This window comes from Embiotoca jacksoni, unplaced genomic scaffold (assembly GCF_022577435.1).
Source record: "Embiotoca jacksoni isolate LCO1_2020_lvr unplaced genomic scaffold, fEmbJac1.0.p SCAF_4, whole genome shotgun sequence".
NCBI classification, from domain to species: Eukaryota; Metazoa; Chordata; class Actinopteri; family Embiotocidae; genus Embiotoca; species Embiotoca jacksoni.
In genome coordinates this window covers 9244079-9269287 of record NW_027185392.1, presented here as the reverse complement: position 1 = coordinate 9269287, position 25209 = coordinate 9244079, and the positions used below count along the sequence as shown (strand labels likewise).

General features: G+C 39.6%; 2 protein-coding genes across 2 annotated transcripts; both read right to left on the bottom strand.

The window, feature by feature from the left end:
• Positions 1–2108: 2108 nt before the first annotated feature.
• Positions 2109–3781, bottom strand: LOC138209161 (forkhead box protein D1-like). The gene has a single exon (XM_069167550.1). The coding sequence runs from the start codon at positions 3718–3720 to the stop codon at positions 2809–2811; it is 912 nt and encodes a 303-aa protein (XP_069023651.1). The 5' UTR covers positions 3721–3781; the 3' UTR covers positions 2109–2808.
• A 7234-nt stretch (positions 3782–11015) lies between these two features.
• On the bottom strand, positions 11016–15623 carry fdx2 (ferredoxin 2). The gene is made up of 5 exons (XM_069168152.1): positions 15434–15623; positions 15017–15068; positions 13796–13902; positions 13630–13717; positions 11016–12731 (listed from the first exon to the last, which is right to left on the bottom strand). Exons 1-5 carry the CDS (start codon positions 15618–15620, stop codon positions 12575–12577), a joined length of 591 nt encoding a protein of 196 aa, XP_069024253.1. The 5' UTR covers positions 15621–15623; the 3' UTR covers positions 11016–12574.
• Positions 15624–25209: the final 9586 nt, after the last annotated feature.

Below are 25209 nucleotides of genomic sequence, written 5' to 3'. Positions count from 1 at the left end.
ATATCTTATAACAAAATATAATTTTTCTTTTCTGTCAATCATTCAACACCATAAGTGCTAATTGTTTTAAAATGTATGACTTCTTTGCAGCAACCTCTACATGAGTTTTGATAAAATACGCATGTATTAAGTGGTTAACCGCAAGTTAAGTGGCTGGCAGACGCACGCAAACAATCGTTAGGCAGTAATTTTACTTTGAGAGAACATGTATGAAAATAAGATGGGAAACAAACTGCTGAACAAAACACAGAAACACACACAAAAACAAATTCTCTAATGTGCTGAATGAGTTAACAGTGACTGAGAGTGAGCTGACCATGTCCTGGCTGTGGCTCTCTATTTTGGCCCATTTAGTGTCTTCTTGTTTCGAGGTTGAATACAGCTGGAAAAACATGGGACTATTTTAGCAATCTATTCATTATCTGCTGTAGAGCATTACTAATCGTGGCTGTCTGGATGAAAGTTTCCAAATGTTCAGTGGAAGCCAATAAAATAGATGAAAAGTCATTCATATTTAAGAAAATACTTAAAATTATAAGCTAAAGAGTGAAAACTTTTACAACACTGATTTACTGCGATACAGCAGTGAGTCAACATTGACTTTCTGTTGTATAATTAACAGGGCCCTCTATTTCTTCTTTTACTGGTTGAAATGGGCTTCCATTTATTTGCTATGCTATTCCACTCTTTGAATAAAATGTTTATCTCACTGTACAAACGTGGTTGAATTATAAACTCATGGCTCTGATGCTATTTCTCTGTCATCTGTCTAATCCAGGCTTCAGGTATGCGAAAGGGGTCCAACATTGTTCATATATACACTCTCATATGTCCTGTCACAGGGCTCATGGTAACAGTACGTCTCAGGGGCTCTGGCTCTCACTTCACTAACTGATTTTAATGGGCCACACTCCACGCAGATATATGGACATTTGTTTTTTCAAATGGGGGAACAGGACTGAGAGTGTGCATGTGCACGATAATTGAATAAAACTCAATATGACTTAGCGTGCCAGGAAAAGCAAACTGCTCCCAGAGGGGTCATTTAGGTGGAAGGCAGCTGCTCAAAGATGGCAGAAGTCCGGCCATGAGCGACATCACACTTTCACCTAAATCCTGGGAGAGATTACCTCCATATATGTTCCCATAAGCAACCTAGTCCAGCATTTAGTTGACTGTATATTTCTGAACTATAAAAACATGTAAAACTGTATGAAACTGTAAAACAAATTTTGGAAAAATAAATGTCCCTGTACATCCACATTTTTTTTTTAGAACTTGTAACTGTTTCCAATAAAAAGGTTAATAGGCTGAAATATAGAAGAAAGTTCACCATTATTGCAGATATGGCATAGAGTCACCACTTCTTTAAAATGTCATGTTGCATTAATAAACTTGGTAGAATGACACTCTGTAAAGCACCTAAAGCAGATTTATTCTAATCTCTCATTTACCCATGATGTCACTTCTTTATGCACTTTGTCACCTATACACAAACATATGAAAAATGTTCCTGTTAATAAATTGTGAAAACATTTTTTACTCCATTCCATGAGGTAAAAGATTAACTTCATTTGAAGCAACAGCTTTAAAAGGTTTGTACACTTTTAGGTATCGCTCTTAAAAAGAGCCATTTTGCATGAGGGCCACTTGACCTTTAACGCAGATAAAACTGTAGACCTACAGCTTTGCACAAAACACAAAAACAAACAATACCAAGAACAGCCGGTTAAAGCCGGCAGTACAGTTTTAACTTGTAAAAATGCCAGGTCACAACGTGTATTTGATTTTCATACTGACAGTACAGAAGAAACACTGTTACAGTCATTTAGACTGCAGAGGCTGACAAGACCAGTGTGTTGTAATATGAAGACCTGTTTGCACTAAAGCAGGCCCCCTTTCAAATATCACACACACACACACACACACACACACACACACACACACACACACTCACTAATGTGCAAACAATAAGGCAGGGAGAGAGAGAGAGAAGGTCCTCATGCTCAGACACCTATAAATGCATAATAAAGATAATCTACAGACAAATAAAATAAACGCAGCAAAGAGGTCATATTTTATCCATTTTAATTTCCGTTTCAAGCCAGTCACATGCAGAATTGTTTGTGCAATGGTGAGTCTATAAGAGAAATTGAACATCTAACTAAGAGCTGTATGCTTATTTGTTAGTGCATGCCTGAAAAATATTGTTTAGTAATTTCAGGTAGCATAAAACTTTTCTTTTATACTTTTTAGACCCTTTTCTTTAGTCTCCTATTAAAAAAAAATAGAACAGCCTCTATTTACCATACAATACTCTGTTATTATTTTTAGTAGGCTAGCATTGTCTTTATTAGTTTTGCCAAATTAGTTTAATACTATTGAATACATTAAATCAATAAATGCATATTTTCGTGATTTTGTTTTTCATCTTTTCACCCTGCTGAATTTGCCCGAATCCTTTCATTAATTCCTGTATGAAATTTTATTAAAAATGTCAAAACAATATTTAAAGCAAGACAGTCTTGTCGATAAAAGAGGAATCTAAAAATAATAGTTTGAAAATGTAGGCCTTTGTGACGTTTAATTCAAACTGCACAGACACGAAATTTAAATCGATCACTTTTTATTCCAAACAGGACTCAAAAATAAGTAAAATATCATTTGTTAGAAAACATTTACTCATTTGCTTCTCGGCCACTGTAAAGGACATCTTCACACACCGTACCGTGAATTTTTTTTTTTTTCTGAGGCAGAGACGAAAAAGAGCTCTCAGCTCTCAGGGAGTTCAAGACGGTCGAGCAGAGATTAAATTAAATTAGACGAAACTTTCATGATCCCGGTGGGGATAATGGGCATCTGAGAAATAGGGAAGGTTTGTATCATTCCGTGGAGTGAGACAGGACGCATAAACGGGGGGTTTGGAGCCAAAGGCGGGACAGCGGCGCGGCGCCCCGGGTCAAAATGTTCAAATGTTTGACAGGAAGGGAAATTCTTGGAGAGGAGAGAGGACAGCGCAGGTATGATGCTGCTGACAGGTGGGATGCTGGGGCTAACATGGGACCCCAGACAACTTCCTATGCCGAGGTCGCGATACAAATCTGGACTTTGGAGAGAAGAAGCCGTCCTGTGCGCTCCGAGGAGAGGAAACACAGGCATCATGCGCTCCTGCGCCCTGGATTCCTTTAAGTTTCCCAAAAAGAAATGTTGCCTCTTGAAACGTTTCCTCCGACGAAGAAAGCTCCCGTTTTCAAACATGTCCGCCGACATCGGATCCAGGGTCCAGTAATTGCCCTTGCCCGGATTTCCAGGCTCCCGGGGCATTTTGACAAAGCAGTCATTTAAAGACAAGTTGTGACGGATAGAGTTTTGCCACGCAGGGAACTTCTCCCGATAATACGTGAAGCGCTGGCTGATAAAGTCACATATCTCACTGAGGGTGAGTCGCTTTTTCGGGCTCTGGAGGATGGCCATGGTGATGAGAGCGATGTAGGAGTACGGAGGCTTAACTGAGGCGGTTCTCCTGCCCGGACCGTCGGGCAGCCGGACTACAAAGTCCCCGTCGTCCCGCACTTCGGGAGCGAAGGATGAAGCGCTTTGCTCCAAGTCTGCATCGGCCTTAAACACTGAAAGATCCGTGTTCTTCACGTCCTCGCCACAGTCCGTCTGACCCTCCACGTCAATATCCGTCTCATCCATGGGCTTGCTGTCCAAGGTCATGATCCGGAGTGTCCGCTGGGACGGCGGCCCCAACAGGCGAGATCAAAGCCTGACTGGACTGAAAAGCAGGACCCCCTTATTTCTTTTCATTCACAAAAAAAAAAAGTTTCGCATCTGACTGCTTCTTTGACTTTTTAGCCTCCCACTCCAAACTTCCTCCTCCTCCTCCTCCTCCAAACAGTCTGCCTTCATCAACAGAGCAGCAGATACAAACCTGAAGCGATGAGCGCTGAAAAACTTCACATTACCTAAGATACTAAATTAACTGGGTAATAAAGATATAGGGATAACTATCCTGTTTATAGGCTGCGAGTAGGCCTATATTTTCATTCTCTTCTTTCCTAAAGACATTGGCCTACTTATCTTTAGTATCTCATGCCTTTCAAATGCCACTTTTATAATTATGTTGTATTTCACTTACCAATTAAATGTTGGCATAGTTTACCAGCCCAAGTATTAGAGAATTGATTATATTTGGTGGAAGAAGTATTCAGACTGTCTATAACTGAAGTAGAGATGCAAAATAAAAGCACATTATGCCGTTGGCATCTTAACAAAATAAAATTGTCTACAGACTTACTCCTGCTTGAACTTATAAGCAGCCTTTAAAGAGGAATATTTGTCAAAGTGGGGTCATTTTGAATCATTTCATCAACTTGTGGATGGTTTATTCTAGAGCAATTAATTGACACGTGTTTCACATGAAAGAAAACAAAGCAATAAAGCTGTAGTTGTTAAACACGTAGTTGAGTAAAATGTCCATTGTTTGCCTTTGAACTGTATTGTAGTAGAAGTATAAAGTAGGCTAGCATGACGATACTCAAAGTAAAGGAAGTACCAATCAAAGCACAGTACTCGTGTAAAGTTGGTGTTCAGTTACTTTCCATGACTGTTCATGTTTACACTTGATGTTTAAATGACCGCAGCAGGTGAGACTGTTTTGGAACGTAAAGCACATGTATTTTATCAGGCTTGTTTCTATCTTTTATGTGCTTGGCTTCCACGGCGCTCATTTCCTTCGGTATTCCTCATTGCTGGATGGTTTGGCACCCGGTGAGAGAGGCCACTCTCAAGAAGACGTAATCCATATTGAAATAATAGCTGCACTGTATCAATCCGTGTTGAGGCCACCCACTTGGCAAACAGGCCTGAAGCGCATGGTGGGCTGAGGAAACTGTGGGAAGCCTCATTACTGAAAATATCTTCCCTCACTGTAGTTTAATGTGACGCGTACCCTTTTGAAACTGTTATATCAATTTCTAATCATGACATTTCTAGTGGGGGGCCAGTTGTAGGCCTTACTTAGATACACGTGAAAGAACCAGGAAACATCAGACGTTTCTTGCGGAATTTAATACAGAACAAAACCCCGTGCAAACTCACTCAAAAGTCTTTGTTTTGTTTTTTTTTCCTCACAGAAAGCAGCAGTGCAAAGAAAAATCTGTGCGCCAGCTTAACCAGGAAAATAATAATACTGCCCAAAAATAACAAGCCAAATAAACAGCAAGAAAGGAAAGAAATCCCTAAAATACAAACAACATATAGAGACAAAGACAACATAATAAATAACTTAATTTAACTTGAGCAACTAAATGTATATCTATTGAACTTAAGAGTCTTTTCTGCCAGGGTCAGGAGCCGTAAATTGTTTGTTTTTTTGCAGTTAATAACTTTGAACACGGTATGGAGCTCAGTACCTGCACAGAAACAGCGTTTTACTTCAGCCGTCAACCAAACAACGCTGCAGCTATGCAGCTATTCAGATGAAACGTCAACGATCGATGAAAGCAGACTCAACTTCCCGCTGAGCACGTCTACTCCTGACAGTACCCCCTTCAGTATCCCATTTATTCGCCCCAAGTGATGCTCAGCTCTGCCACAAACAGTCTGTGCTTCGTCTGTATTCCCCAGTCTCTGTGCAGATGGAGGAGAAACAAGCTGTATAAGCTGCGTCACACATGCAACATACTGAGTAGGGAGCACTAACGGGGCCAGTGCAGAAAAGACTGAAGCAGAGGTCATTTTCAGACGCTGTCCTCCAGTTTTAAGCCTTAAGTTTCAGAATTTCAGAGGGTTTTGTAAAAAAAAAAAAAAAAAAAATCTTTTTTTTTACTCGTTATTCCTTGATGTATACAACTCCTCGAGAGCAGCCATTGAGATGAAGGGAATGGGTGCTGTTGTCGGAGGTACAACACTGGAGCAGTGAAACCAGTTTAAATACCTTGAGTCAAGTGAGCTGTGAATGTCGTTCTCCATTTTCACAATCACATCTGCAGTGAAGTATAAAAATCTAAGAACTACAGGAGAAGTGAGTATTGTCTTGAACTGTTGTGTGCATGTGTGCAGAGCTCTGTCACATGTGGAAATAAAAACCTCTGCGTATGTTCCCTAGGTGGTGCGTTTCCGCTGAGCTGAGGTCAGCCTCACAAAGTTTCCACACTTGAGGCAGCATGAGATGGAGTTGCCCTCTTTCCTTGGGATATGCCAGCAGTTGACACAGCGTACTCGGTACTTCTTGTACCTTTAAAAGTCAAACAAAAAAATAAAGCGGTGGTTGAATTCCTTTCTATCTAATGTTCAGGTGTCCTGATGAAAGCAGTTTTTTTTTTGTTTTTTTTTTCAAATTCCCTAAATAGTATTTAGTTATAACATTTAGATTTGAAATGTTGCAGTTTAGAATTGCCAATGTAGAATAACTGCAACACTGATTTGATTATTTCTCTTTTCAGAGGACATTATGAAAGTGAAAACGTAAGCCAATTAGCACTAACAGAGTTATTCATACTATCATGCTCAAAGATTCAGACGCATCACACGAGGTCAAAGGCTAATTTATGTGAGCAATTAATTAAAAATGTCCAACTGGGAAAATTGTGGGTAAGTACAAGGTTTGTGAATTTCACTTTTCCACAAAGCAAACCCCCCCCTTTTTTTTTAATGTGCCAGCAGCAGCATTATTATATTCGTGGTATTCCTAAAAAAACGATGTTAAAACAATAGTAAGGTGCCTACACTAAGAAGGAAACACGTTTTACTAGCTGTAATCATTCCTCTTATTTATTTTGTCCATTAAAAGATCCCTAACTAATATGAGTTTAATTTGGGTGATGGGGGACTAAACCTAAAATCATCCTTCTGTATAAAACTACATACATTTTTATTTTATTTTAAAATCATGAGTCTTCAGCAGTTTGAGTTATACAAATTATACAATGTCTAGATCAAATATATGCAGTGTCATTTTTCATGTTAGAGATTTGACATTTTGGTGGAAGTTTTGATAATAATGTACACTTTCTACAAAACAATCATTATTAGTCTCAGAGGAAAAGGGAATATGGAATATCAGACCGTGTCGAAAGGGTTATTACCTGATCCCACAGGCATTACAGAGTGGAGTCCCATCCTCTGCATCTCGCCACATAGGGGTCTTCTTGGTGCAGCATGAGGCACACACTTTATCCTCTTGAGAAAAGGACATGAAACATTAAATGTGTGTTATAGTAATTTCTAATTAAGTGTGCTAAATATTTTTTTTTTTGTCACACACCAGTTTCTAATTAAATAAAGGAAGTACTTGTGATTTTGTCATATGTTTTCTGGAAATTAATATTACAATTCAGCAATGAGGTCACTGTGACTATCACTATGATTGAAAGAGTTTTGACGTCATTCTACGATTCAAAATCTAAATAAATAATTTACAATACCAACAATTGAGTAAAAGGAAAGGTATTTAAAGTGGCAAAAGATTTACAAATACAGATTTTTATGGAGACTACTGATTTTTTCAAGTTGACAGTCGCAGTAAAACTTTGGTTGTATTTTCCTGTTAATAACCAACAGAAGAGAACAAGGTTGCATATATAGGTAGTGTCACAAATGACAAGTCTTAGCTCTCTGGTCTCTGAATGATGAACATGCAAACAGATTTGTGTTTTGTTTTGACAGAAAGACAACTGTATGAAAATGTCAAATTATGAAAGGTTGGTCATGTAAATGTGTGTGGGAAAAACCCCCAATAATAACTCAAAGGATTGGCTGTACATCTGTATTACTTTTCTTTTCACCCCCCTTTTGTCTGTACTACTTTAATAACAAAAGTTACCAAAAATAATAAATTCAATAAATGCAAATCAACTAAAGCTAGGTTTATACCCTCTATGGTATTAGGATATTTACACAGCAGTCTCCCTAAATACTCATCAAACACAACCACCTGTCCTGACTAAAAACTGTTGGGTGAGGTGTTTTGATGTAGTAGCGACCTCTAGCGGAGGAAATGGGCATTTGAAACACAAATCATTTCAGCTGCATTGGTAAGGCTGCAGATGCTTTCATATTAAAGTGTTAAAGACATGGTATCATTTATAGGTAATCTGTGCATTAAACTTTTTAGATTATTAAATTTGAGAGCTATAATAAATTAATAAAAAAAAACTTGACGTGGCCTGATATTAAATTAGGTACAGTTAAAGTTGCAGCCTCTGCAATTCTGTTTAGAGATCGTGCAAAAATGTGAACGTAAACTGATCAGCTTTATTGAACAATGCAGGTACTAAAGTGTTACTCACTTAAAACATTAGCTGTCAGGTCATTCTCCTCCTCGGAGCTGCTAGTTTTATGTGATTTCTGCGATGTCCGTGTCCTCAGCCTCGGTTTTCTAACACTCTTGCAGAGCTCATTGCTGTGATAGGTTCATATGCAACAGACAACAATAACTGAAGTTTACATCTATATTTTATAAATTCCAATGCAAAAAAGTCATGAAGCCATCTATACCTGTACTTTGAAGTTATGAGGAGCCGACACTGTTTCCGACTGTCGTCCAGCTCTGTGTCCATCCTGAACGTCACTCCCTGGAAGTCTGGGTCTTGGATATCGGCACTACGACGGGGGTGAGGTTGCTTTCTTGGAGTCTTGGTTTTCCACTGGTGGCTAGAAGGGAGACCAATTTCGGCCTTTTGCGCTGTCCAAAATTCTGATTTTGGTGTTGTAGGAGACACATTACAACTTGAGGGTTTCAGCTGGGAAACTGGAGGAGAGATTTCTTCTGTGGGAGCATGTGCACATTCTGGTTTAGAGGCTGTGATTTTGTCATCTTGTTTTGAGAGTGAGTGACAGTTCTCTGAAGTGCTAAATACGAGTGATGCCGATTGTGAGGAAGGCAGGGCTGAGCTCACAGCGGGCAATGGTGTGTCACATAGGGTCTCTGTAGGCAAAGTAAGGTTTGCATTGTGGTCTAGTGTTAGTGCTGGCTTTGACAGAGCTGAATAAGCCTTGTTATTTGAATTAAAAGTCAGCTGGGTATTAGGACATGCTTTGGGGGTGTGTGTTTGCGACAAAGCATTTCCAGAGAAGCATACATCCAAAATATCCTGTTGAGTAGAGGAACAAGCCTTCTTAAGCTCTTGGCCCCACTCCAATTGTCTGTTGACACTTAACTTGACATCCATTTTGTACCCGTGCTGAGGTTGCAACGATGCTTTTGCATTGTCCTCCAGCAACTCTGGCCCGATGATGTCAGTTTTCACAGCAGTCTGAAATTGAACTCTGCAGCCCACCTCAGAGTCTTTCACACAGCACCGCAGTTTAAAACCATCTCTTGTGCTGTTCCCCATCACATCATCCGTAGGACCGACAGAGGCCGTGATTTCCTTTCTCCCACAGAAAAGAAGAGGTGGCCTTAAAGTGAGATCTGGCTCAGCAGTCGACCACTTGGCTGTTGAATTGCCGGTTTTTGTGGTGGATGATGCTGAACTTGGGTCCATCTCCTCTTTATCTCTTCGATGAAGCAGCCTTTCACAGTGCAGGTTGATTAGACTCAGCACTTTCCAGGGGCTGTTGCATTCATAAGGTGGCTCGGCCAAAGTTGTGACCTTGCTGCCGTGACTTTCCTCCTTCACCTTTCTCACCTGATCATACGGCAACATACAAGACAAACTGTGCTGGTAGGAAGTAGTAGCGGTTTGAAATGAATGGGAATCCTTTTTACCTTCTACGGCATTATTCCTAGATGCGTCATTGAGCCGTTTGGAGGGTGGATGTGTGTCCGGGAAACCGTTTTGATAAGGGGATGCTAACTTGGAAACCTCTTGGAAAAGGTAGCAGAGTGCAGAATGGGAGGCATCATGTTCCACTTTGCTCTGGTTTCCCCGGAAGAAGGCGGCTTGTGTTCGTGGTCCTGTGCTCATGCCGTGGCAGTGTCTGCATCATGAACAAGCAAAAATAACTTTTAGATCAGCGGTTCCTAACCCGGGATCAACACTGATACAAGAGGAATTGCTGGTTAATAAGACAAAAAAAAAAGAAGAAAATTGCTTCACAAAATTATGTTTTTTTTTGTTTTTTGTTTTTTTTTCAGACTTTCCTCTAGTCTTTCACAATTTCAGACCTTTAGGCCACAACATGTAGAACTACTCTCAACTTAACATACTACCTGAATAAAGACATGCAGCCTGTGAGAAAAGTGGAAAACCTAAATGTGAGGAGGCCACAAGCAAGAAAAAAAAAAAAAAAAAAAAAAGTTGAAACTACTATTCTAAAGGCTAAATGTGATTTCAAACATTGGCATAAGTTAATATAGTATTGAACCATTCAAACGCTATGCGAGCTATGTAATAAAGTTATATAATTATATCTTACAATTTAGCTCAATAAGATGACGCAAATGAAGCGGTGACGGCAAATAAAGCTAGTGCTAAGTTTGTTATTGTTTCCAAACTGTGGACAGCAGTAGGTCCAGCAGTTGTGACTGAAAACACTCGTTTCTGGTCAAATAAAGACAACAGAAAGTTGCCTGTTTCAAAAAAAGAAAAAGCACGTTGTTCTCTTCGCTCACCGGGAGGAACGTCGACAGTTTAAATGTGTTCTAGAACCACAGACTGGAGAACATAAATGTAGCGCTCTCCGCGTTCTAGAATCTCCTCGATTTTCGCGGTTGTCTCGTGACCGTCGCGAGCGCGGACGCGTGTCGTATCGATGTTGTATTAAATGCAATAATGTTTTCATTTCAGTGAGTTCGGAACTGAAGTTCACTGAAAATGTGTTTCGTTTCTGACACATTAAATAGCTCTCGCGTTTGCGTCAGCAGGCCGTGACCGATCCTGAGGCCTGGATGTTTTTAAATTGGCAACGGTGAATTTGACAGCACACGCAACCTGGCATACATGTTCGCACTTTATTTGATTAAATATATGAATTCAGTATGGAAGGCAATCCGCATCATTATCGGCAGATGATCCACAGCTCAGTAAGCTTTGATCAGTTACATGTGATCGTAAAACACTCACCCTGAGGGTTGGCCTTGTATTCATGTCTCTGCATCATGGGTCTCTTTAGTTTTTTGACCCGTCATGGCCTCTTTGTCTTCGTGATCAAAGTCTGGATAAAGGTGTGCAGACCATCCAATCTGCGTACTGGGTGTTAAAGTTGATGCCCGCCTTGGATCTTCAAGTGGGTCATCAAACATGAAGTGTGTCGCCTCAAACCGACGGAGCTGTTTGCTGTGACTGGATGAGGTTTTGGACCAGGGGGAGTCGCGCAGGTGTTTTTGGTTTTCTAGATTACACACTTGCTGGGACATAAAAGTGCTGCCCACCCTAACCTCAAGTTTCACTCGGTAGCCGCCGCAGCACAGAACTTTTGGCGACAGCACATATGTGTGTGCATGCAAACCTTCAATGTTTTTTTTTTTTTTTAAATAGCTGCCTGCTAATGATGCAGTAAACTAGCACTGGTTTTAATTTGTGTAACGACAACTTGAAATCTTGTCCCCTTTCAGTCCTTATTGTAAGTGTTAAAGGTTGCTGGCAAATAGATGTTGAAAAATACCTTCTTTTTTTTTTTTTTAAAGTGGATTTTATTGCACAAGTTTAAATATTTGTAATTATTCAGACTTAAGATACACAATTCCATTACATTTGTGCGTTAAGTAGGACAAGTACAGCAGACTTGAGTAAAGCTGTAGATGTGGTCAACTTGTTCTATGATAACATCCTGCTCTGAATCCAGGCACCGCTGAACCAGATCACCTAATCAAGCCCTAATCCTTCTCCACTGAAGGGCAGCGCTTTAAAATGCATTCTTCATCTGAAACACTACGCACCTGAATACTTTGAAATGTTTTGAGTGACAATACCCTAAACTGTCTAAATTCTGATTTGTTTGGTTAATCCATTAAGCTTCAGGCAGATACACTTATATGGCTCTTCTGTCAGGTTTCTGGCTAAATATAATCAGTGGGTACATATTCACAGGAGACCAGGACATCTACAAATGAACATGGTACATAAAAAAGTAAACACTATTCATAAAATATCTGACAAGTGAATCAAGGTGAGAATGAAAGACTGGCAAAAATGATTAACAACCTCTTGTGATACTTGTGCGTATACGAGCTGTAACAAGGAATGTTCCATTCAACAGAACAAAGACTGACTTTGTTATAAATCTGTTCTGCAGTGAATCTTAAAATGTTTGTGAGATTGAATGTTGTCTTGAAGCTGGCCTGAGAATGCGCCACATAAAAAAATACATGCCCGGTTACACCAGCACAAGCTTTTTTTTTTTGTTTTTTTTTTGCAGGTAACCATTAAGATCCCCTCCAGTGAGACCCCTGTAGTGTCTCTCTGCCTGATGTCATCAGCAGGCCTGTCCTTTCGTTGGTGAACTGTATGTAACTGTAATTTGTCAGTTGGCAAGACGTCGTGGGAGTTGCTATGGACTTTACTACTGTATCCCTGCATCTCTTCATGGTCGTCCCCTCACTCAACCAGCACACATGGTGTCTAGCGCACAGCGACACACTCTTTTTTTTTTCTCCAATCCCCCTCTTCATCATCTGCTCCTTTTCTCAGTGAGGTTTGGGAACATGGCCGTCCACGTAGAAGTTCCTGGTGACTTTGGGCAATGTGAGTTCGATGCCTTCAAGCTCTGGGGTGAGAATAATCTGACATCCCAGCCGAGAGTTCTCCTGAAGCATGGGCGCCATGTCAAGCATGTCATCCTCCCTAAGAACCAAGATATCAGTCAACATTGAACATGATCTCCTTTTCACGCTATCACACGCATTTGTTTGGATCAATATATTGTGGTTAACCCTCTGAACTCCACAACCCGCGTGTGATAGGCATGTTTTTTTTTTTCTTTTTTCCAAAGTTACACAATTGATCATAGCCAGAAATGATAAAAAATAGAAATGATTGGTGCATGTTCAAATTTCTGACAGATCCTTGAACTAATCATGTGTCTGGAAAAATAAACAAATCTGAGCTTCAGATAAAGATAATAAATCAAATTAATGTTTTGAAATGTTTCATTCTAAATTTAGCCAAAAAGAAACCGTTTGCACGATCCAGATTTTTTTAAATAACCAAAATTCTGCACTCCTCAGTGCAACTAGTAAACCTGGAATAATTCAGCTAGAGCCCAACGACGATGGTCACGTGGTAAATATTGCTGAATTTCTGACTACTGCAGGCTGGAGGACTGAGCGGTGGAGGGCACAGAGAGGTTTGTAGAGTTGGTAAAAATGGATATAGTTCAATTTGTACAGTATAATGGAGCCGCAACCCTTTTTTAAAAGAAAATATTGGTAACACTTGTGGCCACTTGGAAAAATGTTCTATTTATATGTTCCATCTTTTTTCAGTTTTTGTAAAATAAATTATTAAAGAAATTCAAATTACGCTTTTTCTTCTTTATGATTTATAACATTATAACTGTATTAACCCTGCACAAAATAAAGTTTTGAGTTCTCCCAACTTCTAGCCACGCATGTGCTGTTTCCCGAGAAGTGCAGATCCTGCTGGTGCGTCGAAAAATGAGTCCACAATGTGAAGTTAAAAACACGCAGAAACTGCTCGGGGTTCAGAGGGTTGAAGAACAACGCGTCAGTAGCAGACATACCTCTCGTCAGGTTGTGGCAGTTTGTCAAAATGAGCGGCGCTCACGTAGACTTGACATGTTGAGCAGGCCAGCGACGCCTCACACGCTCCTGAATAAAGCACACATACAAATGTCAAGCAACAATTACTTTAACAGCCTGCTTCAATTCAGCTGTGTCAACTCTTACCTTCCAGGTCAATTCCATGCTTGTGAGCCAGATACATCACATTATCTCCCACTTTGGCCTTAACCGGGATCCTCTGGCCAGACCGATCTATGTACACCACATTCACCCTAAACAGCAAACATCAAACCTTTAGAGAAACTCACTCAAAAAAGGTTTTACAATATCTAGTGTCTATGACGTTCAAAACATTACAGTGAAGGTTAGATGAGGGAAGCTTTATTAATAAACACACATTGGAGTTCATTTCTTTCAAATGTCACCATTCTCTCCTTTGAATGCTTAACATTTTTTTTTGGCAGTTGACATGTTTTGTGTTCATGAAAGTGATTGAATTGGGCCAGTACTCACCAGTACTGTGTACTGATGACATCAGTTTTGATAAAAAAAAACAAAAAAAAGTAAAGTAAAGATATCTATATATATTCAAAATTATACATTTTACATAATTACGTATCACCAAAAGGTGACAGAGTGATAATTATACAGGTTAAAAAAGGTTAATTGGCAATTTCCTAAATTGTATTGTGATTGTTTTGTTGATGATTGTAAAGTGTATTGGGACCATGTACCATGGTGATTTTACACTCTAAATAAAACTGAATTTGATTGAATTGAAATCCAATGTGGGTGTGAATGTGAATGCAGGTGACAGGTGACCTTTCCATTTCCAGGGTGTATAATGCCTTCACCCCAAAGTCAACTGGAAAATGGTCCACCCCCCCAGTGTCCTTGTGCACATTTAAGAGGGTTCAGATAATGGATAAATTTTGATGGTGAATGGACTACCTCTATATAGGAGTATCTGCAGCTCAGTATGGACAGCAGGCGTCTGAGCAGCCGTGTCGTTAATGTGACGCTACCATCTGAGCCCTAACAGCCACAGATGTTTTATTAAAAAACAAAACATCAGTTTGTACTACAAAACTGTACTCTCAAAGGCATACTGTGCTTGTTTAGAGTGCTACCACCTTTAAGATGTAAATTCATCTGCTGATTACACATGTGCTCAGTGTGGAAAAAAAAAATGCAAGTTTATCATGACTAGGCAACAATTTCATTATTTTTGGTTTTAACGTTTCAACTAAATGTAGCCTCCAATGGCTTATTCCGTTTCGGCATTTGACAACAGTAGTTGTAGTAGTAACTGTTATTATAAGTATAATAAATCAATAAAGCTGTTAGCTCAGTATAACTTCACAATAAAAGCCTGAGTAAACTTACACATCCCCTGGTTCCTCTGCATTTGAGCTCCCCTCCTCACTGTGGTAAAGACCTTGGGAAAAAAAAGAAACACGCACATAAGCACGATGAGTGTTTGAAGAGGTGATATCAGCGCCTCCGAACTGAACCGGATGCGGGAATATTTGACTTGTTGCACAGAAGTTACAGAAGTTTCACCATCCTGACTGGGGATGCTGAAGCGGAGTTACACAAGTGTTATTGTGCCGACTTTTGAAATAGTTGTGGATATCATTGGACCACCTGCGAACCAAACTTTGCTGACAAAGTCAGTGACTTAAACTTGCAGTAAGACGATAACTTTCTGCCACTTATTCAGACTCATCGTAAACAAACAGTCCTGAGAGAGAAACCAGCCTCTGATGAGGGCTAAAAGTGTTAGCAAGCCGCACCGCTCACCTATACTCGTCTGTAAATGTCGATTTATCGTCCGGTGACTATCAAAGGAGCCCCCTCTTTGTAAATTAGCCACGTTGTTCACACAGCTGTTAGACCTGTACAGCGGACATGTGCTACAGTCCGGTATAGCTCGAGAAAGTCTCCAAGTCAGCCCCACGCTGGAACGGACTGCAGCGGAGGCCGCCATCGCTCTGTTATGGTCACGTGGATGAAAGCAGCCAATAGGAAAAGAGCAGACGCGGGGCGACGTGTCTGCTGTGACGTAGAAGAGTACGGACAGCAGAGAGCGCTGCAGCTTCACCTTTTGCACAAGAAACAAATACTGTAAACTTACAGCATAACGGCTGCAGTAGTGCAAGTATTTAAACCGTGTATTCAGTAAAAGTACAAGTGAAAGTTGTTCAAAAATAAGCTTCAGGAAAAATCTGAGCTACAAAACGTAGCCTACTTAATATGTATTAATATTAGTATTAATTATGCAGAATCAAGCCTATCGGTGTTGTAATCATTAATATGGATGCATGAACATGTAAGAGGCACTTTAATGTTGCAGCTGGTTGAGGTGGAGCTAATTTAACTGCTTTACACTGTATGCAGTATAATCTCTAACAATGGATTACAATGGATAAACTGATCACATGTTTTGGATGTACTATCAGAATAAGAAAATCTGCCAGATAAATGTCAAGGCATATAAAGTACTATATTTCTGTCCATCATGCAGTTTTGTTGAAGTATATAATGTAGAATAACATGGAAATACCAGCTGTATCTGTGCCTTACATGAGTAGTAAATGTTTTTAATTATTTGCCACCCACAGTAGACTGCCTATATAAATTGAAATCTATACAGGTAAAAAAGGAATACATGAAACTCCCAGCACCATTTACACAGGAAGATTAATTTCCTTCCATCAGGGCGGAGATTTGACATTTCTATAAGTAGAATTTGTAAGTTATTATGGGTACTATAGGTGTTTTATTTCACCATGCATTTAAACAAAATGTCACAGGTAGAAAGTACTCATTCCCACATCCTGCACTTAAGTGTAAATTTGAGGCACTCCACTATAATCAACTACATGATCAGAAACTCCTGCTTACATGATAATGCGTCAAATACTAACATTAATCTAATAATATACAATGTATCACCAATACATTTCATACAGTTTGACAGGGGCCATTCTGCATAATATGCTGTGTTTGTTAAACAACTGTATTTAATTGCGGTCGCAGCTTTGACTAGTCTAAGTTTGTTCAAGTTATGCCTCTGATTAAGGAAGCAGGTCTGTTCCCATAATTCAGTAGAATAAAAATTTAATATTTCCACAATGTCCCATTGAATGAAAGCTCCACACTGGCCGGTAATATTCAACAGTTCAGTAAACTCATGTGTTGCCCTGTTTTTATATGCTGTAGCGTCAATAAGAAGTCTGATGCGGGCTGGCAGCGGATGCTGTATGACTGAGACCACTGGTGTGTGAAGACACAGAAGTGATGTTATGAGCAGAGGCAGGTGAAGGGCTCAGGCGCTCTGTTTCTCTCTGTCCTTGACTTTCACCGGGAGGGAGAGGAAGTTATCTTAAAAAAAACGGAGCTGCTATTAAACATAGCCCTTAGCAGAGGAGCGTTGTGTTGATACTTGTGATTTGATTTATAGGTTTAAGTGACCCTATAACAACCAATGAGCTCATCCTATGGGATATCGCTATAATTATTGTTCCACTTCTTATCTTTTCTTCATAATGAACTGGGCTTTGGGGAACAGCACACACTTAAAGTCGGTTTTAAGACGTATACTAAACCCCCCATCTGGATAGCCATAAAAAAATAAATGGGGTACTCTGTCTACTTTTCTATTTTATAGCAAGTGCTGGGATATAGATTATTACTTTTTATATACTCTAAAGCCACATAATGAAACACTATTATACTTGTGTGTGTGCACTTTCTTTCACAGACACACCTGCACAGGATTATCGTCCAGGGACAGTTTACCTGTGTGTCTTTGAAGTCTGTAAATTTAGAGCAGTCAGTATATTGTCGGGCCCTCTTGTCCTCAGGTCCTGCAGGTGTGTGTGTGTGTGTGTGTGTGTGTGTGTGTGTGTGTGTGTGTGTGTGTGTGTGTGTGTGTGTGTGCGCGTGTGCGTGTGCGTGTGCGTGTGCGAGTGTGTGAAGACATGTGCTGGGTGGAGGTTGTTACATGCTTGACTTGGATATTAAGAAGCCTCCTTAACACTATGCTCCCTTTGCTCCCTGATGACTATGCAGTGCAGAAACTCATACACCCCCGCTCCCCCCCCCACACACACACATACTTATACTCCCTTAAGCTACTCAGACTAAAATACTTTAACAAGACACTTCTTAAGACAGCCAAAGCACACACACAGTTAACAAATGCTCTTCCAGCCCATGTTTCTCACCCAGCGACAGCATGTATAGACATTTCCATAATAATATAGTGATCTGCTGAATCTCAGGAGAGTGCACTGCTTATGTGCACAGCTTATGTTTCCAAGGACAGATAAAGTATGGAAAAACTCAACATTTCCCAGCAGTCCTTTGGGTGCTTTCAGTCCCTCCACAGTCCCTACAGTATCAGCGCTCCCACTGTTGTTTTTACGTGTTAAACTTTAATACTCACAACAGAGCTTTTAGGATTTACCTACTGTAATTATTAGGAGCTTGAAAAAAAAAGCTACAACTACTTTGATATAATAAAGCTGAAGACATTATATATGTCTTATTGTTAACCAGCCCCACAGAAATACTAAATATAACATTAAATTTACCAGAAAGTATCTGCTGTGTAAATAATGTACCAAAACATTGGGTGTCATATTACAATGAGTAGGTTTTTTTTTTTAGGTTTTCAGCAATAGGTGGCTTTGAGCGCCAGACTCAGTAAGTCAGAAAGTATTGAAAAAGTGATGTTGCATTGATCTTTTCATTGGATTTATTGGTGTTTGATTTCAGGTGTTTTGCTGCCCTCCTTTAGGAAACGTCTGCTCAGAGTTAGATGGCTGTCAGATGGATATTTAAGGGAGTTTTGGGGTTTTATGGATCAAAGAGACAATTCTATTTAAACTGTATGTTAAACTAGTTCGAGTAAAACTGCCGGGAAGTTAACAGCTGCCGTGCTACTGAACATGACAACCTATTGACAAGAGATAAAGTCTGAACTACATTAACTGAGTTCCATTTAATCTTATCATGATCTTCATCTTAATGTTTGAAATCGCTGTGTGTGTGTGTGTGTATATTTGCATGTTCATACCTGCATATGAGCTACATTGTCACGACTAACCCCTCTTTGATGATTCACACAAACCTGTGAGAGTAATTAATTAGAAACAAGTATACATAAAAATGCCCCTATGCCCTTTCATGATTCATCTGAGGGAGTTCTTGTTTCTCACCCAGATAAAAGGGAAACTTAACCTATGTGTGAGTAAACACAGTGGCAGCCTGGGAGTTGGCATTGCTGCAGGGAAAATAGCTTCTTACTCAAACTCGAGGAGATGTTAATGCTTCCCCGACACTTTCGATGTACTGTTGGTCACACATGTAAACATGAGAATGTTTTAGGTGTCTCCCCGGAGTTTGAGGTTGTGTTGAGTTGTTTGTAATTAATGACCTTTTTCACACACAACACTAAAAACCTGTGCAGCGGCACAGCAGCGGGATGTTTGCTTTAGCTTGAGGTCTGGATGTAGTTTGGCAGTTTCAAACTGCGGTCTGTGTGACGGCCGTCTGGCCCGTGATAGACAGCACTGACCACTGGCTGTTGACCTTTGACATCAGATAAAGAAAAGCTGCAGAGAGAGGTCAAATGCTTGGGAGGTCATAGAGGTGTGACAAATCATGTCAACAAATCCAAATACACAGAGAACGTTAAAGGTTCACTCTTGTTATAGTTTTTTGGTTGGTAAAAGACAGATTATAACCGTTGACATTTGGAGGGGGAACAGTATGAGAAGAGTTTGATCAGACATTCATGTGCTTTATTTTGAAATAAAATTTAAAAAAATTATATTCAAAGCTTTAGTCTATCTCTCGATACTTTCTGACTTCCCTAACCTGTCTGTGGCACCCAGCTCCAGGCTCATTCGTTCCCAACAAATACATAAATCTTTGAAATAAAAATATGTTGTTGCAGTTTTTTTTTTGTTTTTTTTAAAAGCTGCATAATGCTCTGCTGCTGTTGTTCACTGTAGCTTTTAGCAAACATTTAAGAGTAAATAGTGCATCTGCTGTTTTTTTTTAATTATTATTGTGGCCAATGAACACACATTTCATTTGGTGCTTCAGTGAGTTTTAAAGTGAAGGGAAATCCTTTGAAGTTCTTGCTTCCAGTACATCTTTCCATAGTGTTACATGGCAGCCCATTGGAGCTCCTGGTGAAATCACACAAAAAAATTAACAGCTGTGTAAATAATAATTAGCTCTTTGATAAAAAAAAAAAAAAAAAAAGACAGAAGGCTGTGTGCGGAAAAGCTTTTGATGCATAAGTTAAGTTTGATTTTCATGGTCCATTTAGACAAAAAAGCTCCAGTCTTGGAGCTTAAATTTGATTTAACTTAAACTAAATATTGTCTTTTTACTGCAGCAGGACAGTGTGTGTGGAACTGACAAAAAAATAAACTGCTGTGCACATGTTCATAATCATCATAATGAAGTGCGGTGAGTGCGGTCCACTGATGTGTGCAGCCATGGAATTTTGTATTAGTAGGATTAATTAATATTTGGCTTGGGATGTTTCATAGCATTTTCTAATTATATAGAAACTTAAATATCACCAGGGTTATCCTTCAAAAGAAGTCCCGTAGTTCAAAGCACTGTGTATTGTCTTTTGTACTGTTTAAAAACTTTTTAAAGCAACAAACTAACCTGTCAATCATTCAGTGGTTACTACAGCAACATTAGCATTTTGGAACTTAACATTATACTGTTTTTCTGTTGTCATAGGAACAAAATGATTGATACAGGCAGCTAAAGATATGTTTTAGTGGGATGAAGAGACTTTGTTTGTGTTTTTATATGTGCATAATGAGACAGAGAGAGAGAGAGAGAGAGAGAGAGAGAGAGAGAGAGAGAGAGAGAGAGAGAGAGCACAATGGGTGCATTACATTACATATGAACTTGTGCATGTATGTCTGTACAAATGCATATGTATGTATATGTGTGCATGCATTTCAGCCCTAATAACAAAGAACTTGCTTGTGTGTGTGCTATATGAGTGAGTGTCCATGGAGTTTGGTGTGTTGCTGCTGAATTATGGCTATAACACTGACTGTAATCGACCTGCCATGTTCCAGACGTGGCCTCTGTGAAACATAGTCAGAGCACAATGTCTCTCTGAGGACTGAGAGGTGCTAACTCTGACAAACTGGACTCTGTTTCACTCCACATGTTCCAAGTGCGACTTTTCATTGCAGCTGTAAATTTTACATAATTTCAACAATATATCCCAAAATGAATGATGAGTCTGTGGTCGCATTTGGTTGATTTTATGTTTCGATGTAATTTTCATTTCATTAAAGAGAAAATTGATACTTGCAAATGTGTACACCGCACTCTATCCTACCTACAGCATTATGTAGTGTTATTAGTATTTCCCAAACTGTCGGGTCACACTGTATTCAAGACATGGATTTTAAATTCGGACCAACTTGAACAAGCAGTTTTGCTCTTGTTGGCCGACTTGGCTAAAGCTAAACAAAGTCTCTTACTTGCATGGATCTGGCTCTGGGTTTTTTCCACCACGTGCTACAGTTAAATTTTTTGGCTCCAAAAGACAGACAAGGAAACAAAAGATTTGGTGAAGAAACTGGTGCCCACATTGTACTTTTGAAATGATGAAACTTGAAAGAAGAACAAAATATATTCCAGTCCTGCTCCTGACTTACATTTGATAGCTACATTGAATGTCTTCTTGTTGCCTTTACAGCTTCTAGGAAAATCTTCAGTCTGGTATCAGACACTTGAAGACTATTATTTCTGTTTGTCCTGGCAATCCTCACAACTGCCAAATTTTTTCATCCTCCAGTTTTTCCTTTTCCACTCCTGTCTCTCAATGAGCCCCCATCCCTCACCCGCTTCGTGACCAAAACAAAACATAAGCACGGCTTCTTTTTTTTTAATTAATCAATCAGACAGACGTGTCTGCTGAATAGCCAGTCTAAACAGCGTTATCAGTGCTGCTTGCAGACTGAAACGACTCACAGCACCATGAGACAGGAAACGCATTGTGTGTGTGTGGTTCCAATGTTGTTTTGTAGTTGCATAACTAGACGGCAGACATCAGAGTACGGGCACAAAACCGTATTTCTTAACTTTTCCAAGAAGACTATTTTGAAGGTTTCTAATTTATTTGTTTCCTTGAGAGACTGCAGAGTTTACAGGACGAAATTTAAAACTCACTGTGCTCATTAAGGACAAGACAGGCCATTGATTAAATCTATATTTGGTCACTCCTGACAAGCTTTTTTAAGTGTCACATTGAACCATTACTATTATATTAATTATCATGATGTAGATCAAATGATCTTCTCTCCAAGATGGAATTATGGTATTTACATTTTTCTGTGGAAAAGGTACCTTTGCATGTGCATGTGTGTGGTTTGTGTGCGTGTGTGTCTTGCATGTTGGTGTTATCATGTCCAGCCTAGGAACTGTTATTATCTGGAGCTCAGGGCTTTATCATTGCACAGCAGAGTGGTGAAAATCACTCGTGGATGTGTCTGTGTCCATACTAAATGCTTAACAGTTGGCACATTTTGGCACAGTGTTCTCCCCAAATAACAAATTTAAAATTTGATCGCTGACCAAATGTATCTTTGAAAAACACCCACAGAAACACATCTTGATTCACTGCAATGTTTGTCTTCAGGATATAAATCTTAAAGCTAATCATTACTTAAGAAACAGTTTTAATGAGAAGTGTTGATGGCTTTCTGTGGGTCCAGAGTAAAGAAAGATTTGTTGTTGCTAATATTTAAAAATGTAACTTCAACACCATGTGCACGGCAGATTAAACTCTGTGCATCTCTGTTGTGTTGGGATGAAGGCAGATCATTTAAAATGTGGACAAATAAATCCTATGTTGCTGCTAGAAATTAGAAAATTGGATTTTTATGTAATTTGCGTGAAATGAAACAGACCCATTAAGAGGTCATGTGAAATCTCAAGTTCAATAGCTTCTGACAGCCTAATGTGGGAAATCCCTTTGCATGATCATCTCACATGTGCCGCTTGACACCTTAAATTACAAGATGTATGCAGGTCATTGTTAGCACTGTATCAGTTTCCACTTTCTGGATGATTCTGGACGATTTAATTTTAAATGCTTAAATGAAAAGTATAAAAAACTGGACAGACTACTGAAAGAAAATAGCACTTACTAATAGCACTTTGTAGTTTGGCTTTCTTGAAGAAATTGTATTTTCTTGATTCCTGTTGTTCTGGGTTTTGTACCCTCATGGTTGAAATGCACTTATTGTAAGTCGCTTTGGATAAAAGCGTCAGGTAAATGTAATGTAATGTAATAATAAAAGCTCCTCCTGCCAGCGGATCTGTTTTACAATGGTTTGCAGAATCTCAACAAATCATTTGAAGTTCTGCATACAAGCAGTTCCTCTGTGAATTAGTTTTGCAGTCTTGAAAATATTTTTTTTGCAGACGGAGCTTCAACGAGATGCAGAGGAATTTTTTCTTCAGATTTAATCTAGGTCTCTCTCTGATGTTGGTGTTAGTTATGAAATCTCTGCTGTGGTTCAAGACATGTGAGAAGATTAGTCTCCAAGCTGCAGGAGAGCTGTGATGATTTAAGATTCAAGCAACGCCTAAGCAAATTTAGACAAAGCCTTCATTCTTTTTACATTTCAAGGGTTTGTGCAGCAGGCTGGAGGAGGATTATGAGGGGACAGATTTACGATTAGATGGATCGGAGAAGAGAAAAGGCCCAGTTGGATCAAATCAAACTCAGGAAAAGCCATCTTGGTCAAACTGCCACCAAACTCTCATTACATTGTAATTTCAGATCAGACATGTCCAGTAAAAAATATATTATATTGCAGGAGGTGCAATCCAAAGAGCAGCCAAAGTTTTTGTTTCATTTGAGATGATAATTTGTTAAGTAAATGAACATTACGTCAGCTATCGTAACAATGTGCTCGCTGTATGGAGATGATTAATGGTTGGCATGATTTTCATTATGGAAATTAAGGCCCACACTCACATCTGCTTGCAGTCTTTACTTCACTTTTTCACAATATGATAAAATCCTCGAAACCGATTCCTTCACTTTTTCTTCAACCAAGGGCCCACATTGCACCAACGCTTACCCTGCGAGTTCACAGCACACACACACACACACACACACACACACACACACACACACACACACACACACACACACACACACACACACACACACACACACACACACACACACACACACACACACACACACACTCAAATATAGGCCTACACACCAGGACAGGGAGGTGATGATAAAGGCTTGGCAGGTGGCAGTTAAACGGTCTGATGTACTCCTTCCTAGAAAAGGGCAGCTGTGAGCAGTGTGGCCTCAGCGGGGATAGAGTATCTGCACTGGGCATCGCAGCAGCTCCTGTCACCGGGCTGTGTGAGTTATTACTTAGGGATTTCCTGTTGACACGGTCACCGAAACACTTGCTGTCAAAGGCATGACACATAAATACACTGTAAAGGCACGCAACCAGACAGTCTTTGAGTCATATGCGCTTTTTAATCACCTCTACAGCGTATAATCAAACAGACATACAGTAGAGCTGTCTTCAGCCCTCATAAAAAACCAAAACTAAAATCAGACACTTGAAGAGATGACGTGATGTGAACAGGTGTGTCTGACGCATCTGTTTGTGTCTGTCTATGTAACTTCGAGCTGCGGTACAATGCAGGTTTAGTCATCGGCATTCCAAGACATGAACACTCACACCCTCGCTGCACACATCCAAGTGAGCAATCAGACACAGACAAGACAGAGAAATTAGCACACACACGCACACACACACACACACACACACACACACACACACACACGCACACGCACACGCACACACGCACACACAGACACAGAGGGTCCTATAATTATGCTGATACACTTACCCCATCCTTTCTCTCAAGTCTGTAAGGCAGCACCTGGTCACATCTAAATCTGCACAAACACACACACAAATAAAGAGTCAAGTTATTTATAGAGCACATTTAAAAAAATGCTGTTACAAAGACAACACGAAGAAATTAGAAATACAGTGAACACAAACTGGTAAAATAAGTAAAATAAATAAGTGACTTTAAATAGATTATGTGTTAAAGTTACTACTTCTTCAAAGTTATGGAAACCTTTTCGACATAAACTTGTGCTTGTGGTTGGAAACAGGAAGCAGATAATGGTCTTCTGCACTGAAGTTCAACCACCCAACAAGGACAAACTCACATTTTATAGACATCATCTGAACTGTCACTTCTCCAGTACATGAGATTGTCATTATTTGTATGACCACTAGAGGTCGCTTGACTTTAAAATGTAGCTGAAAGGTCGTAATAAACTGCGTGGACAAAAGACTTAAGAGGTTGTTTCTTTGAAGAGGACAGTCTCGTCCCAGTAGTCAAGCAACTAGTTAAGTTTGTTAGCGTTAGCTTGTTGGCTAAAATGCTTGTGCTACTGTCAGAGGTTATTCAGAGATACAAAAGCAGTATGCTTGCTGATGAAGTTGATTTTGTCT